We start from the raw sequence: 19,932 nt of genomic DNA, 5'->3' as shown, positions 1-19,932 counted from the left end.
TTAGAATGGATACTGTTAGACTGGGTACTGTTAGAATTGATACTGGATACTGTTAGAATGGATAATGTTAGATTGGATACTGTTCGAATGGATACTGTTAGGATGGATACTGGATACTGTTAGAATGGATACTGTTAGAATGGATACTGTTAGAATGGGTACTGTTAGAATGGATACTGTTAGAATGGATACTGTTAGAATGGATACTGTTAGAATGGATACTGTTAGAATGGGTACTGTTAGAATGGGTACTGTTAGAATGGGTACTGTTAGAATGGGTACTGTTAGAATGGGTACTGTTAGAATGGATACTGTTAGAATGGATACTGGATACTGTTAGAATGGATACTGTTAGAATGGATACTGTTAGAATGGATACTGTTAGAATGGATACTGTTAGAATGGATACTGTTAGAATGGATACTGTTAGAATGGATACTGTTAGAATACTTAGTTAGAATGGATACTGTTAGAATGGGTACTGTTAGAATGGGTACTGTTAGAATGGATACTGTTAGGATACTGGATACTGTAGAATGGATACTGTTAGAATGGATACTGTTAGAATGGATACTGTTAGAATGGGTACTGTTAGAATGGATACTGTTAGAATGGATACTGTTAGAATGGATACTGTTAGAATGGGTACTGGATACTGTTAGAATGGATACTGTTAGAATGGATACTGTTAGAATGGATACTGGATACTGTTAGAATGGGTAGTTAGAATGGATACTGTTAGAATGGATACTGGATACTATTAGAATGGGTACTGTTAGAATGGATACTGTTAGAATGGATACTGTTAGAATGGATACTGTTAGACTGGGTACTGTTAGAATTGATACTGGATACTGTTAGAATGGATAATGTTAGATTGGATACTGTTCGAATGGATACTGTTAGAATGGATACTGTTAGAATGGATACTGTTAGAATGGATACTATTCGAAAGGTTACTGTTAGGATGGATACTGGATACTGATACAATGGATACTGGATACTGTTAGAATGGATACTGTTAGAATGGATACTATTAGAATGGGTACTGTTAGAATGGGTACTGTTAGAATGGATACTGTTAGAATGGATACTGTTAGAATGGGTACTGGATACTGTTAGAATGGATACTGTTAGAATGGATACTGTTAGAATGGGTACTGGATACTGTTAGAATGGATACTGTTAGAATGGGTACTGTTAGAATGGGTAGTTAGAATGGATACTGTTAGAATGGATACTGGATACTGTTAGAATGGGTACTGTTAGAATGGGTACTGTTAGAATGGATACTGTTAGAATGGATACTGTTAGAATGGGTACTGGATACTGTTAGAATGGATACTGTTAGAATGGATACTGTTAGAATGGGTACTGTTAGAATGGATACTGTTAGAATGGATACTGTTAGAATGGATACTGGATACTGTTAGAATGGATAATGTTAGAATGGATACTGTTAGAATGGATACTGGATACTATTAGAACGGATACTGTTAGAATGGATACTGGATACTGTTAGAATGGGTACTGTTAGAATGGGTACTGTTAGAATGGATACTGTTAGAATGGATACTGTTAGAATGGAACTGGATACTGTTAGAATGGGTACTGTTAGAATGGATACTGTTAGAATGGATACTGTTAGAATGGATACTGTTAGAATGGATGGAATACTGTTAGAATGGATACTGAATACTGTTAGAATGGATACTGTTAGATTGGATACTGTTCGAATGGATACTGTTAGGATGGATACTGGATACTGTTAGAATGGATACTGTTAGAATGGATACTATTCGAAAGGATACTGTTAGGATGGATGCTGGATACTGATACAATGGATCCTGGATACTGTTCGAATGGATACTGTTAGAATGGATACTATTAGAATGGGTACTGTTAGAATGGGTACTGTTAGAATGAGTACTGTTAGAATGGGTACTGTTAGAATGGGTACTGTTAGAATGGGTACTGTTAGAATGGGTACTGTTAGAGTGGGTACTGTTAGAATGGATACTGTTAGAATGGATACTGTTAGAATGGATACTGGATACTATTAGAATGGATACTGTTAGAATGGATACTGTTAGAATGGATACTGGATACTGTTAGAATGGATCCTGGATACTATTAGAATGGGTACTGTTAGAATGGGTACTGTTAGAATGGATAACTGTTAGAATGGGTAGTTAGAATGGATACTGTTAGAATGGATACTGGATACTGTTAGAATGGTTACTGTTAGAATGGATACTGTTAGAATGGGTACTGTTAGAATGGATACTGTTAGAATGGATACTGTTAGAATGGATACTGTTAGAATGGATACTGTTAGAATGGGTACTGGATACTGTTAGAATGGATACTGTTAGAATGGATACTGTTAGAATGGATACTGTTAGAATGGATACTGTTAGAATGGGTACTGTTAGAATGGGTACTGTTAGAATGGGTACTGTTAGAATGGGTACTGTTAGAATGGGTACTGTTAGAATGGGTACTGTTAGAATGGATACTGTTAGAATGGATACTGTTAGAATGGATACTGGATACTGTTAGAATGGATACTATTAGAATGGATACTGTTAGAATGGATACTGTTAGAATGGTTACTGTTAGAATGGGTACTGTTAGAATGGGTACTGTTAGAATGGATACTGTTAGAATGGGTAGTTAGAATGGATACTGTTAGAATGGATACTGGATACTATTAGAATGGATACTGTTAGAATGGATACTGTTAGAATGGATACTGTTAGAATGGATACCGTTAGAATGGATACTGTTAGAATGGATACTGTTAGAATGGATACTGTTAGAATGGATACTGTTAGAATGGATACTGGATACTGTTAGAATGGATACCGTTAGAATGGATACTGTTAGAATGGATACTGTTAGAATGGATACTGTTAGAATGGGCACCGTTAGAATGGGATACTGTTAGAATGGATACTGTTAGAATGGATACGTTAGAATGGATACCGTTAGAATGGGTACTGTTAGAATGGAACTGGATACCGTTAGAATGGATACTGTTAGAATGGATACTGTTAGAATACTGTTAGAATGGATACTGTTAGAATGGATACTGTTAGAATGGGTACCGTTAGAATGGATACTGTTAGAATGGATACCGTTAGAATGGATACTGTTAGAATGGGTACCGTTAGAATGGGCACCGTTAGAATGGGTACTGTTAGAATGGGTACTTAGAATGGATACTGTTAGAATGGATACTGGATACCAGAATGGGTACTGTTAGAATGGATACCGTTAGAATGGATACTGTTAGAATGGATACTGTTAGAATGGGTACTTAGAATGGATACTGGATACTGTTAGAATGGATACTGATACTGTTAGAATGGGTACTGTTAGAATGGATACTGTTAGAATGGATACTGGATACTGTTAGAATGGATACTGTTAGAATGGATACTGTTAGAATGGATACTGTTAGAATGGATACTGATACTGTTAGGATACTGGATACCGTTAGAATGGATACTGTTAGAATGGATACTGTTAGAATGGGTACTGTTAGAATGGGTACTGTTAGAATGGATACTGTTAGAATGGATACCGTTAGAATGGGCACTGGATACCGTTAGAATGGATACCGTTAGAATGGATACCGTTAGAATGGATACTTAGAATGGGTACCGTTAGAATGGGGATACTGTTAGAATGGATACTGTTAGAATGGGTACTGTTAGAATGGATACTGTTAGAATGGATACTGGATACTGTTAGAATGGGTACTGTTAGAATGGATACTGTTAGAATGGATACTGTTAGAATGGATACTGTTAGAATGGGTACTGTTAGAATGGATACTGGATACTTAGAATGGATAATGTTAGAATGGATACTGTTAGAATGGATACTGTTAGAATGGATACTGGATACTTTAGAATGGATACTGTTAGAATGGATACTGTTAGAATGGATACTGTTAGAATGGATACTGGATACTGTTAGAATGGATACTGGATACCGTTAGAATGGATACTGTTAGAATGGATACCGTTAGAATGGGCACTGTTAGAATGGATACTGTTAGAATGGATACTGTTAGAATGGATACTGTTAGAATGGGTACTGTTATGGATACTGTTAGAATGGGTACTACTGTTAGAATGGATACTGGATACTGTTAGAATGGATACCGTTAGAATGGGTATACCGTTAGAATGGGCATACTGGATACCGTTAGAATGGATACTGTTAGAATGGGTACTGTTAGAATGGATACTTAGAATGGATACTGTTAGAATGGATACTGGAATGGATACTGTTAGAATGGATACTGTTAGAATGGATACTGGATACTGTTAGAATGGATACTGTACCGTTAGAATGGGCATACTGTTAGAATGGGTACTGTTAGAATGGATACTGTTAGAATGGATACTGTTAGAATGGATACTGTTAGAATGGATACTGTTAGAATGGATACTGTTAGAATGGATACTGGATACTGTTAGAACGGATACTGTTAGAATGGATACTGTTAGAATGGATACTGTTAGAATGGGTACTAAGAATGGATACCGTTAGAATGGATACTGTTAGAATGGATACTGATGGACCGTTAGAATGGGTACTGTTAGAATGGATACTGTTAGAATGGATACTGTTAGAATGGATACTGTTAGAATGGATACCGTTAGAATGGATACTGGGATACCGTTAGAATGGATAATGTTAGAATGGATACTGTTAGAATGGATACTGTTAGAATGGATACTGGATACCGTTAGAATGGATACTGGAATACTGTTAGAATGGATACTGTTAGAATGGATACTGGATACTGTTAGAATGGGTACTGATACTGTTAGAATGGATACTGTTAGAATGGATACTGTTAGAATGGGTACCGTTAGAATGGGCACCGTTAGAATGGATACTGTTAGAATGGATACTGTTAGAATGGATACCGTTAGAATGGGCACTGTTAGAATGGATACTGTTAGAATGGATACTGGATACTGTTAGAATGGATACTGGATTAGAATGGGCACCGTGGATACTGTTAGAATGGATACTGTTAGAATGGATACTGTTAGAATGGATACTGTTAGAATGGATACTGTTAGAATGGATACTGTACTAGAATGGATACCTGAATACTGGATACTGTTAGAATGGATACTGTTAGAATGGATACTGTTAGAATGGATACTGTTAGAATGGGTACTGTTAGAATGGATACTGGATACTGTTAGAATGGATACTGTTAGAATGGATACTGTTAGAATGGGTACTGGATACTGTTAGAATGGATACTGTTAGAATGGATACTGTTAGAATGGATACTGTTAGAATGGATACTGAATGGATACCGTTAGAATGGATACTGTTAGAATGGATACTGTTAGAATGGATACTTGGAATGGGCATACCGTTAGAATGGGTACTGTTAGAATGGGTACTGTTAGAATGGGCACTGTTAGAATGGATACCGTTAGAATGGATACTGGATACTGTTAGAATGGGTACTGTTAGAATGGGTACTGTTAGAATGGATACTGTTAGAATGGATAGTGTTAGAATGGGTACTGGATACTGTTAGAATGGATACTGTTAGAATGGGTACTGGGTACTGTTAGAATGGGTACTGTTAGAATGGGTACTGTTAGAATGGATACTGTTAGAATGGATACTGTTAGAATGGGTACTGGATACTGTTAGAATGGATACTGTTAGAATGGATACTGGGTACTGTTAGAATGGATACTGTTAGAATGGATACTGTTAGAATGGATACTGTACCGTTAGAATGGGTACTGTTAGAATGGATACTTTAGAATGGATACTGTTAGAATGGATACTGTTAGAATGGATACTGTTAGAATGGATACTGTTAGAATGGATACTGTTAGAATGGATACTTAGAATGGGTACTGTTAGAATGGATACTGTTAGAATGGGTACTGTTAGAATGGATACTGTTAGATGGATACTGTTAGAATGGATACTGTTAGATTGGGTACTGGATACTGTTAGAATGGATACTGTTAGAATGGATACTATTAGAATGGGTACTGTTAGAATGGATACTGTTAGAATGGATACTGTTAGAATGGGTACTGTTAGAATGGATACTGTTAGAATGGATACTGTTAGAATGGGTACTGGATACTGTTAGAATGGATACTGTTAGAATGGATACTGTTAGAATGGGTACTGTTAGAATGGATACTGTTAGAATGGATACTGTTAGAATGGATACTGTTAGAATGGATACTGTTAGAATGGATACTGGATACTGTTAGAATGGTTACTATTAGAATGGATACTGTTAGAATGGATACTGTTAGAATGGAAACTGTTAGAATGGGTACTGTTAGAATGGATACTGTTAGAATGGATACTGTTAGAATGGATACTGGATACTGTTAGAATGGATACTGTTAGAATGGATACTGTTAGAATGGATACTGGATACTGTTAGAATGGATACTGGATACTGTTAGAATGGATGCTGTTAGAATGGATACTGGATACTGTTAGAATGGATACTGTTAGAATGGATATTGGATACTGTTAGAATGGATACTGTTAGAATGGATACTATTAGAATGGGTACTGTTAGAATGAATACTGGATACTGTTAGAATAGGTACTGTTAGAATGGACTGTTAGAATGGATACTGTTAGAATGGATACTGTTAGAATGGGTACTGTTAGAATGGGTACTGTTAGAATGGATACTGTTAGAATGGATACTGGATACTGTTAGAATGGGTACTGTTAGAATGGATACTGTTTAGAATGGATACTGTTAGAATGGATACTGTTAGAATGGATACTGTTAGAATGGGTACTGTGGACTACTGTTAGAATGGATACTGTTAGAATGGATACTGTTAGAATGGATACTGTTAGAATGGATACTGTTAGAATGGATACTGTACTGTTAGAATGGATACTGTTAGAATGGGTACTGGAATGGGTACTGTTAGAATGGATACTGTTAGAATGGATAACTGTTAGAATGGATACTGTTAGAATGGATACTGTTAGAATGGATACTGGATACTGTTAGAATGGATACTGTTAGAATGGATACTGTTAGAATGGGTACCGTTAGAATGGATACTGTTAGAATGGATACTGTTAGAATGGATACTGTTAGAATGGATACTGTTAGAATGGGTACTGTTTAGAATGGATACTGTTAGAATGGATACTGTTAGAATGGATACTGTTAGAATGGATACTGTTAGAATGGGTACTGTTAGAATGGATACTGTTAGAATGGATACTGTTACTGTTAGAATGGGTACTGTTAGAATGGGTACTGTTAGAATGGATACTGTTAGAATGGATACTGTTAGAATGGATACTGTTAGAATGGATACTGTTAGAATGGATACTGTTAGAATGGATACTGTTAGAATGGATACTGTTAGAATGGGTACTGTTAGAATGGGTACTGTTAGAATGGATACTGTTAGAATGGATACTGTTAGAATGGGTACTGTTAGAATGGATACTGTTAGAATGGGTACTGTGAATGGATACTGTTAGAATGGATACTGTACTAGAATGGGTACTGGATACTGTTAGAATGGATACTGTTAGAATGGATACTGTTAGAATGGATACTGTTAGAATGGATACTGTTAGAATGGGTACTGTTAGAATGGATAATGGATATACTGTTAGAATGGATACTGTTAGAATGGATACTGGATACTGTTAGAATGGATACTGTTAGAATGGATACTATTCGAAAGGATACTGTTAGAATGGATACTGATACTGATACAATGGATACTGGACTGTTAGAATGGATACTGTTAGAATGGATACTGTTAGAATGGGTATAGAATGGGTACTGTTAGAATGGATACTGTTAAATGGATACTGTTAGAATGGGTACTGGATACTGTTAGAATGGATACTGTTAGAATGGGTACTGAATAGTTAAATGGATACTGTTAGAATGGGTACTGTTAGAATGGATACTGTTAGAATGGATACTGTTACTGTTAGAATGGATACTGTTAGAATGGATACTGTTAGAATGGATACTGTTAGAATGGATACTGTTAGAATGGATACTGGATACTGTTAGAATGGATACTGTTAGAATGGATACTGTTAGAATGGATACTGTTAGAATGGATACTGTTAGAATGGGTGGATACTGTTAGAATGGATACTGTTAGAATGGATACTGGATACTGTAGAATGGATACTGGATACTGTTAGAATGGATACTGGATACTGTTAGAATGGATACTGTTAGAATGGATACTGTTAGAATGGGTACTGTTAGAATGGGTACTGGATTGTTAGAATGGGTACTGTTAGAATGGATACTGTTAAATGGATACTGAATGGATACTGTTAGAATGGATACTGTTAGAATGGATACTGTTAGAATGGATACTGGATACTGTTAGAATGGATACTGTTAGAATGGATACTGTTAGAATGGATACTGTTAGAATGGATACTGTTAGAATACTGGATACTGTTAGAATGGGTACTGTTAGAATGGGTACTGTTAGAATGGGTACTGTTAGAATGAGTACTGTTAGAATGGGTACTGTTAGAATGGGTACTGTTAGAATGGATACTGTTAGAATGGATACTGTTAGAATGGATACTGTTAGAATGGATACTGTTAGAATGGGTAGTTAGAATGGATACTGTTAGAATGGATACTGTTAGAATGGATACTGTTAGAATGGATACTGTTAGAATGGATACTGGATACTGTTAGAATGGAATGGATACTGTTAGAATGGATACTGTTAGAATGGATACTGTTAGAATGGATACTGTTAGAATGGATACTGTTAGAATGGATACTGTTAGAATGGATACTGTTAGAATGGATACTGTTAGAATGGATACTGTTAGAATGGGTACTGTTAGAATGGGTACTGTTAGAATGGATACTGGAATACTGTTAGAATGGATACTGTTAGAATGGATACTGTTAGAATGGGTACTGTTAGAATGGATACTGTTAGAATGGATACTGTTAGAATGGATACTGTACTGTTAGAATGGATACTGTTAGAATGGATACTGTTAGAATGGATAGAATGGATACTGTTAGAATGGATACTGTTAGAATGGATACTGTTAGAATGGGTACTGTTAGAATGGGGTACTTAGAATACTGTTAGAATGGATACTGTTAGAATGGATACTGTTAGAATGGGTACTGTTAGAATGGATACTGGATACTGTTAGAATGGGTACTGTTAGAATGGATACTGTTAGAATGGATACTGTTAGAATGGATACTGAATGGATACTGTTAGAATGGATACTGTTAGAATGGATACTGTGTTAGAATGGATACTGTTAGAATGGGTACTGTTAGAATGGATACTGGAATGGACTGTTAGAATGGATACTGTTAGAATGGGTACTGTTAGAATGGATACTGTTAGAATGGGTACTGGATACTGTTAGAATGGATACTGTTAGAATGGATACTGTTAGAATGGATACTGTTAGAATGGATACTGGATACTAGAATGGGTACTGTTAGAATGGATACTGTTAGAATGGATACTGTTAGAATGGATACTGATACTGTTAGAATGGATACTGTTAGAATGGATACTGTTAGAATGGATACTGTTAGAATGGATACTGTTAGAATGGATACTGTTAGAATGGATACTGTTAGAATGGATACTGTTAGAATGGGTACTGTTAGAATGGATACTGTTAGTTAGAATGGATACTATTAGAATGGGTACTGTTAGAATGGATACTGTTAGAATGGATACTGTTAGAATGGATACTGTTAGACTGGGTACTGTTAGAATTGATACTGGATACTGTTAGAATGGATAATGTTAGATTGGATACTGTTCGAATGGATACTGTTAGAATGGATACTGTTAGAATGGATACTGTTAGAATGGATACTGGATACTGTTAGAATGGTTACTATTAGAATGGATACTGTTAGAATGGATACTGTTAGAATGGATACTGTTAGAATGGATACTGTTAGAATGGATACTGTTAGAATGGATACTGTTAGAATGGATACTGTTAGAATGGATACTGTTAGAATGGATACTGGATACTGTTAGAATGGTTACTGTTAGAATGGATACTGTTAGAATGGATACTGTTAGAATGGATACTGTTAGAATGGGTACTGTTAGAATGGATACTGTTAGAATGGATACTGTTAGAATGGATACTGGATACTGTTAGAATGGATACTGTTAGAATGGATACTGTTAGAATGGATACTGTTAGAATGGATACTGTTAGAATGGATACTGTTAGGATGGATGGATACTGTTAGAATGGATACTGTTAGAATGGATACTGGATACTGTTAGAATGGATACTGTTAGAATGGATACTGTTAGAATGGATACTGTTAGAATGGATACTGGATACTGTTAGAATGGGTACTGTTAGAAAGGGTAGTTAGAATGGATACTGTTAGAAAGGGTAGTTAGAATGGATACTGGATACTGTTAGAATTGATACTGTTAGAAAGGGTAGTTAGAATGGATACTGGATACTGTTAGAATGGATACTGTTAGAATGGATACTGTTAGAATGGATACTGTTAGAATGGATACTGTTAGAATGGGTACTGTTAGAATGGATACTGGATACTGTTAGAATGGATACTGTTAGAATGGATACTGTTAGAATGGATACTGTTAGAATGGATACTATTCGAATGGATACTGTTAGGATGGATACTGGATACTGATACAATGGATACTGGATACTGTTAGAATGGATACTGTTAGAATGGATACTATTAGAATGGGTACTGTTAGAATGGGTACTGTTAGAATGGATACTGTTAGAATGGATACTGGATACTGTTAGAATGGGTACTGTTAGAATGGGTACTGTTAGAATGGATACTGTTAGAATGGATACTGTTAGAATGGATACTGTTAGAATGGGTACTGGATACTGTTAGAATGGATACTGTTAGAATGGATACTGTTAGAATGGGTACTGTTAGAATGGATACTGTTAGAATGGATACTGGATACTGTTAGAATGGATCCTGGATACTATTAGAATGGGTACTGTTAGAATGGGTACTGTTAGAATGGATACTGTTAGAATGGGTAGTAATGGATACTGTTAGAATGGATACTGGATACTGTTAGAATGGATACTGTTAGAATGGATACTGTTAGAATGGATACTGTTAGAATGGATACTACTGGATACTGTTAGAATGGATCCTGGATACTATTAGAATGGATACTATTAGAATGGATACTGTTAGAATGGATACTGTTAGAATGGTTACTGTTAGAATGGGTACTGTTAGAATGGGTACTGTTAGAATGGGTACTGTTAGAATGGGTACTGTTAGAATGGATACTGTTAGAATGGGTACTGTTAGAATGGGTACTGTTAGAATGGATACTGTTAGAATGGGTACTGTTAGAATGGATACTGTTAGAATGGATACTGTTAGAATGGATACTGTTAGAATGGGTACTGTTAGAATGGGTACTGTTAGAATGAGTACTGTTAGAATGGGTACTGTTAGAATGGGTACTGTTAGAATGGATACTGTTAGAATGGGTACTGTTAGAATGGATACTGTTAGAATGGATAACTGTTAGAATGGATACTGTTAGAATGGATACTGTTAGAATGGATACTGTTAGAATGGATACTGTTAGACTGGGTACTGTTAGAATTGATACTGGATACTGTTAGAATGGATAATGTTAGATTGGATACTGTTCGAATGGATACTGTTAGGATGGATACTGGATACTGTTAGAATGGATACTGTTAGAATGGATACTATTCGAAAGGATACTGTTAGGATGGATACTGGATACTGATACAATGGATACTGGATACTGTTAGAATGGATACTGTTAGAATGGATACTATTAGAATGGGTACTGTTAGAATGGGTACTGTTAGAATGGATACTGTTAGAATGGATACTGTTAGAATGGGTACTGGATACTGTTAGAATGGATACTGTTAGAATGGATACTGGATACTGTTAGAATGGGTACTGTTAGAATGGGTACTGTTAGAATGGATACTGTTAGAATGGATACTGTTAGGATGGATACTGGATAGTGATACAATGGATACTGGATACTGTTAGAATGGATACTGTTAGAATGGATACTGGATACTGTTAGAATGGGTACTGTTAGAATGGGTACTGTTAGAATGGATACTGTTAGAATGGATACTGTTAGAATGGGTACTGGATACTGTTAGAATGGATACTGTTAGAATGGATACTGTTAGAATGGATACTGGATACTGATACAATGGATACTGGATACTGTTAGAATGGATACTGTTAGAATGGATACTATTAGAATGGGTACTGTTAGAATGGGTACTGTTAGAATGGATACTGTTAGAATGGATACTGGATACTGTTAGAATGGATACTGTTAGAATGGATACTGGATACTGATACAATGGATACTGGATACTGTTAGAATGGATACTGTTAGAATGGATACTGTTAGAATGGATACTGTTAGAATGGGTACTGGATACTGTTAGAATGGATACAGTTAGAATGGATACTGTTAGAATGGGTACTGTTAGAATGGATACTGTTAGAATGGGTACTGTTAGAATGGATACTGTTAGAATGGATACTGGATACTGTTAGAATGGATACTGTTAGAATGGATACTGTTAGAATGGGTACTGGATACTGTTAGAATGGTTACTGTTAGAATGGATACTGTTAGAATGGTTACTGTTAGAATGGATACTGGATACTATTAGAATGGATACTATTAGAATGGATACTGTTAGAATGGATACTGTTAGAATGGTTACTGTTAGAATGGGTACTGTTAGAATGGGTACTGTTAGAATGGGTACTGTTAGAATGGGTACTGTTAGAGTGGGTACTGTTAGAATGGATACTGTTAGAATGGATACTGGATACTGTTAGAATGGGTAGTTAGAATGGATACTGTTAGAATGGATACTGGATACTATTAGAATGGGTACTGTTAGAATGGATACTGTTAGAATGGATAACTGTTAGAATGGGTAGTTAGAATGGATACTGTTAGAATGGATACTGTTAGAATGGATACTGGATACTGTTAGAATGGGTACTGTTAGAATGGATACTGTTAGAATGGATACTGTTAGAATGGATACTGGATACTATTAGAATGGGTACTGTTAGAATGGGTACTGTTAGAATGGGTACTGTTAGAATGGGTACTGTTAGAATGGGTACTGTTAGAGTGGGTACTGTTAGAATGGATACTGTTAGAATGGATACTGTTAGAATGGATACTGGATACTATTAGAATGGATACTATTAGAATGGATACTGTTAGAATGGATACTGTTAGAATGGTTACTGTTAGAATGGGTACTGTTAGAATGGGTACTGTTAGAATGGGTACTGTTAGAATGGGTACTGTTAGAATGGGTACTGTTAGAATGGATACTGTTAGAATGGGTACTGTTAGAATGGATACTGTTAGAATGGATACTGGATACTGTTAGAATGGGTACTGTTAGAATGGATACTGTTAGAATGGATACTGTTAGAATGGATACTGTTAGAATGGATACTGTTAGAATGGATACTGTTAGAATGGATACTGTTAGAATGGGTACTGTTAGAATGGGTACTGTTAGAATGGATACTGTTAGAATGGATACTGAATTACTGTTAGAATGGATACTGTTAGAATGGGTACTGGATACTGTTAGAATGGATACTGTTAGAATGGGTACTGTTAGAATGGATACTGTTAGAATGGATACTGTTAGAATGATACTGTTAGAATGGATACTGTTAGAATGGATACTGTTAGAATGGATACTGGATACTGTTAGAATGGATACTGTTAGAATGGATACTGTTTAGAATGGATACTGTTAGAATGGATACTGTTAGAATGGATACTGGATACTAGAATGGGTACTGTTAGAATGGATACTGTTAGAATGGATACTGTTAGAATGGATACTGTTAGAATGGTTACTGTTGCAATGGTTACTGTTAGAATGGATACTGTTAGAATGGATACTGGATATTGTTCGAATGGATACTGGATACTGTTAGAATGGATGGTTACTGGTATGTGTTTTATGTGTGTTTATGTGTGTGTGTTTATGTGTGTTTGTTTATGTGGGTGTGTTTATTAGAATGGATACTGTTAGAATGGGTAGTTAGAATGGATACTGGATACTGTTAGATTGATACTGTTAGAATGGATACTGTTAGAATGGATAATGTTAGATTGGATACTGTTCAAAAGGATACTGTTAGGATGGATACTGGATACTGATAGAATGGATACTGTTAGAATGGATACTGGATACTGTTAGAATGGATACTGTTAGAATGGGTACTGTTAGAATGGATACTGTTAGAATGGATACTGTTAGAATGGATACTGGATACTGTTAGAATGGATACTGTTAGAATGGATACTGTTAGATGGATACTGTTAGAATGGGTACTGTTAGAATGGGTACTGTTAGAATGAATCGGAGGGCATGCTGTCCGGTCCTCTGGCAGTCTCTATGGGGTGCCACAGGGTTCAATTCTCGGGCCGACTCTTTTCTCTGTATATATCAATGATGTTGCTCTTGCTGCGGGCGATTCCCTGATCCACCTCTTAGAATGATACCATTCTATATACTTTCGGCCCGTCATTGGACACTGTGCTATCTAACCTCCAAACAAGCTTCAATGCCATACAACACTCCTTCCGTGGCCTCCAACTGCTCTTAAACGCTAGTAAAACCAAATGCATACTTTTCAACCGATGCCCGACTAGCATCACCACCCTGGATGGTTCCGACCTTGAATATGTGGACATCTATAAGTACCTAGGTGTCTGGCTAGACTGCAAACTCTCCTTCCAGACTCATATCAAACATCTCCAATCGAAAATCAAATCAAGAGTCGGCTTTCTATTCCGAACAAAGCCTCCTTCACTCACGCCGCCAAGCTTACCTAGTAAAACTGACTATCCTTCCGATCCTCGAATGGCGATGTCATCTACAAAATGGCTTTCAACACTCTACTCAGCAAACTGGATGCAGTCTATCACAGTGCCATCCGTTTTGTCACTAAAGCACCTTATACCACCCACCACTGGACCTGTATGCTCTGGTACCCTGTTACATATTCGTCGCCAGACCCACTGGCTCCAGGTCATCTACAAGTCCATGCTAGGTAAACTCCGCCTTATCTCAGTTCACTGGTCACGATGGCAACACCCATCCGTAGCACGCGCTCCAGCAGGTGTATCTCACTGATCATCCCTAAAGCCAACACCTCATTTGGCCGCCTTTCGAGTACTGCTGCCTGTGACTGGAATGGAACTGCAAAAATCGCTGAAGTTGGAGACTTTTATCTCCCTCACCAACTTCAAACATCAGCTATCTGAGCAGCTAACCGATGGCTGCTGCTGTACATAGTCTATTGGTAAATAGCCCACCCATTTTCACCTACCTCATCCCCATACTGTTTTTATTTATTTACTTGCTCTTTTGCACACCAATATCTCTACCTGTACATGACCATCTGATCATTTATCACTCCAGTGTTAATCTGCAAAATTGTAATTATTCGCCTACCTCCTCATGCCTTTTGCACACATTGTATATAGACTCCCCCTTTGTTTTCTACTGTGTTATTGACTTGTTAATTGTTTATTCCATGTGTAACTCTGTGTTGTCTGCTCACACTGCTATGCTTTATCTTGGCCAGGTCGCAGTTGCAAATGAGAACTTGTTCTCAACTGGCCTACCTGTTAAATAAAGGTGAAATAAAAAATAAAATAAAAAAATACTGGATACTGTTAGAATGGGTACTGTTAGAATGGATACTGTTAGAATGGATACTGTTAGAATGGATACTGTTAGAATGGATACTGTTAGAATGGATACTGTTAGAATGGATACTGTTAGAATGAATACTGGATACTGTTAGAATGGGTACTGTTAGAATGGATACTGTTAGAATGAATACTGGATACTATTAGAATGGGTACTGTTAGAATGGGTACTGTTAGAATGGATACTGTTAGAATGGGTACTGGGTACTGTTAGAATGGATACTGTTAGAATGGAAACTGTTAGAATGGGTACTGTTAGAATGGATACTGTTGGAATGAATACTGGATACTGTTAGAATGGATACTGTTAGAATGGATACTGTTAGAATGAATACTGGATACTGTACTGTAGAATGGGTACTGTTAGAATGGATACTGTTAGAATGGATACTGTTAGAATGGGTACTGTTAGAATGAATACTGGATACTGTTAGAATGGGTACTGTTAGAATGGATACTGTTAGAATGAATACTGGATACTGTTAGAATGGGTACTGTTAGAATGGATACTGTTAGAATGGATACTGTTAGAATGGGTACTGTTAGAATGGATACTGTTAGAATGGGTACTGTTAGAATGAATACTGGATACTGTTAGAATGGGTACTGTTAGAATGAATACTGGATACTGTTAGAATGGATACTGTTAGAATGGATACTGTTAGAATGGGTACTGTTAGAATGGATACTGTTAGAATGGGTACTGTTAGAATGGATACTGGATACTGTTAGAATGGGTACTGTTAGAATGGATACTGTTAGAATGGGTACTGTTAGAATGAATACTGGATACTGTTAGAATGGGTACTGTTAGAATGGATACTGTTAGAATGGATACTGTTAGAATGGATACTGTTAGAATGGGTACTGTTAGAATGGGTACTGTTAGAATGGGTACTGTTAGAATGGATACTGTTAGAATGGATACTGTTAGAATGGATACTGTTAGAATGGATACTGTTAGAATGGATACTGTTAGAATGGATACTGTTCGAAAGGATACTGTTAGGATGGATACTGGATACTGTTAGAATGGATACTGTTAGAATGGATACTGGATACTGTTAGAATGGATACTGTTAGAATGGATACTGTTAGAATGGATACTGGATACTGTTAGAATGGATACTGTTAGAATGGATACTGGGTACTGTTAGAATGGATACTGTTAGAATGGGTACTGTTAGAATGGGTACTGTTAGAATGAATACTGGATACTGTTAGAATAGGTACTGTTAGAATGGATACTGTTAGAATGGATACTGTTAGAATGGATACTATTCGAAAGGATACTGTTAGGATTTATACTGGATACTGATACAATGGATACTGGATACTGTTAGATGGATACTGTTAGAATGGGTACTGTTAGAATGGGTACTGTTAGAATGGATACTGTTAGAATGGATACTGTTCGAAAGGATACTGTTAGGATGGATACTGGATACTGTTAGAATGGGTACTGTTAGAATGGATACTGTTAGAATGGATACTGTTAGATTGGATACTGTTCGAAAGGATACTGCTAGGATGGATACTGGATACTGATAGAATGGATACTGTTAGTATGGATACTGGATACTGTTAGAATGGATACTGTTAGAATGGATACTATTAGAATGGGTACTGTTAGAATGGATACTGTTAGAATGGATACTGTTAGAATGGATACTGTTAGAATGGGTACTGTTAGAATGAATACTGGATACTGTTAGAATGGGTACTGTTAGAATGGATACTGTTAGAATGGATACTGTTAGAATGGATACTGTTAGAATGGATACTGTTAGAATGGGTACTGTTAGAATGGGTACTGTTAGAATGGGTACTGTTAGAATGAATACTGGATACTGTTAGAATGGATACTGTTAGAATGGATACTGTTAGATTGGATACTGTTAGAATGGATACTGGATACTGTTAGAATGGATACTGTTAGAATGGATACTGTTAGAATGGATACTATTAGAATGGATACTGTTAGAATGGATACTGTTAGAATGGTTACTGTTGGAATGGTTACTGTTAGAATGGATACTGTTAGAATGGATACTGTTGGAATGGTTACTGTTAGAATGGTTACTGTTGGAATGGTTACTGTTAGAATGGATACTGTTAGAATGGATACTGTTAGAATGGATACTGGATACTGTTAGAATGGATACTGTTAGAATGGATACTATTAGAATGGGTACTGTTAGAATGGATACTGTTAGAATGGATACTGTTAGAATGGTTACTGTTGGAATGGTTACTGTTAGAATGGATACTGGATACTGTTAGAATGGGTACTGGATACTGTTAGAATGGATACTGTTCGAAAGGATACTGTTAGGATGGATACTGGATACTGTTAGAATGGATACTGTTAGAATGGATACTGTTAGAATGGATACTGTTAGATTGGATACTGTTCGAAAGGATACTGTTAGGATGGATACTGGATACTGTTAGAATGGGTACTGTTAGAATGGGTACTGTTAGAATGGATACTGTTAGAATGGATACTGTTAGAATGGATACTGTTAGAATGGATACTGTTAGAATTGGATACTGTTAGAATGGATACTGTTAGAATGGATAATGGATACTGTTAGAATGGATACTGTTAGAATGGATACTGGATACTGTTAGAATGGATACTGGATACTGTTAGAATGGATGGTTGCTGTTATGTGTTTTTATGTGTGTTTATGTGTGTGTGTTTATGTGTGTGTGTTTATGTGGGTGTGTTTATGTGTGTGTGTGTGTCTTTATGTGTGTGTGTCTTTATGTGTGTGTGTGTTTATGTGTGTGTGTTTATGTGTGTGTGTGTTTGTGTGTGTGTGTTCGTGTGTGTGTGTGTGTGTGTGTGTGTGTGTGTGTTTATGTGTGATTGCTCCAGTATTAAGTAGAAAACTAATTTAAACCATTGATGATTTATCACATTCCCTACTGGAAGGAAAATACAATTGGTCCCTTAACAACGGACACAACAGACAGTTAAGGTGTCTTCAGGCAGACAGAGCCTGCTACACGGAGTAATCCTGACCGAGCAGGTTACTTTAATGGGATTGAGGGAGATTACAGCACAACCAGGCCGTGTCCCAGATGGCACCCTATTCCCTACGTGGTGCACTACCGTTGACAAGGGCACGTAGGGCCCATAGGGCTCTGGTCAAAAGTAGTGCACTACGTAGGGAATAGGGTGCCATCTGGGATGCAAACCCAGTCTCTTATGAAATTAAACTCAGACACATTCACAGACAGATCTCTCTCTGTTCCAGACAGACCTCTCTCTGTCCAATACTATGTTGGGTGTGTCCAGTTGTGATGCTACGTAACTTGTGAGCAGTGAAACATTTTTTCCTCTTGAAGGACAATAACATCATTAACCAATCAATCAATCAATCAAATCAATCAATCAATTAACTATACATCAATCAATCAGTCAGTTGTATCCAGTGTTACCTGTTGACGTACTGCATGATGTTGCCCGGCCAGGCAAGCTGAACCTTCAACTGTCCTCTGTGCTCAACAAAGAAGTCGACCAGTGTCCTGGTCACCGTGGCCGAGGTATGGAAGAAGAAGGCAGGGATCCAGAGTATGGCCCTGTCCAGCTTCTTCAGACTCAGGAAGAAGTTGTTCCTGTCTTGGATGGTCAGCAGGTTGTTGTAGTACTTCTCCAGGATGCTGGGGTTAAAGGTCGTGAGGTTGGTCCTCCGCCCCACGTCCCGGCGGAAGATCTCAGTGGGAGCGAAGTTGCAGCGGAAGACGAAGTCGAACTTCTCGATCTCGGGGCCGCAGCGACTCCCTGTGAGAATGCCGCTGTTCCCCACCACGGCACACACATTGTAGTGCTTGTTGACGATGGGGGAGGCCTCGGGAAGCAGGGACTTGAAGTTCTCTCCGATAGAGAAGACGTACTTGTGGCTGGAATAGTCATAGTGCATCAGCTGACCCACGCGCACGCTGCTCCGGGTCAGGGTGAAGTTGTGGGCGATGTCGATGTGCTGAGAGATCTCTTTTCTGGAAGAGATGGGGAGATCAGACGGGGGGGGAGGGGTGTTAGCCTGCATTCCAAATGGAA

General features: G+C 37.2%; 1 protein-coding gene across 1 annotated transcript in view; it reads right to left on the bottom strand.

Annotated features, from left to right (window-relative positions):
* The window catches only part of LOC112240244 (sia-alpha-2,3-Gal-beta-1,4-GlcNAc-R:alpha 2,8-sialyltransferase-like), a 49,515-nt gene that overhangs the window by 18,378 nt on the left and 11,205 nt on the right, over window positions 1-19,932 (bottom strand). Inside the window, exon 3 of the mRNA XM_042302732.1 lies at window positions 19,314-19,871. Within this exon, the coding sequence (XP_042158666.1) occupies window positions 19,314-19,871 (558 nt within the window). The remainder of the gene's footprint in view (window positions 1-19,313; window positions 19,872-19,932) is intronic.

Source organism: Oncorhynchus tshawytscha, linkage group LG20 (genome assembly GCF_018296145.1).
Source record: "Oncorhynchus tshawytscha isolate Ot180627B linkage group LG20, Otsh_v2.0, whole genome shotgun sequence".
NCBI lineage: Eukaryota > Metazoa > Chordata > Actinopteri > Salmoniformes > Salmonidae > Oncorhynchus > Oncorhynchus tshawytscha.
Note: the sequence above shows the minus strand (reverse complement) of the source record. Positions and strands in the feature narration are given on the sequence as shown.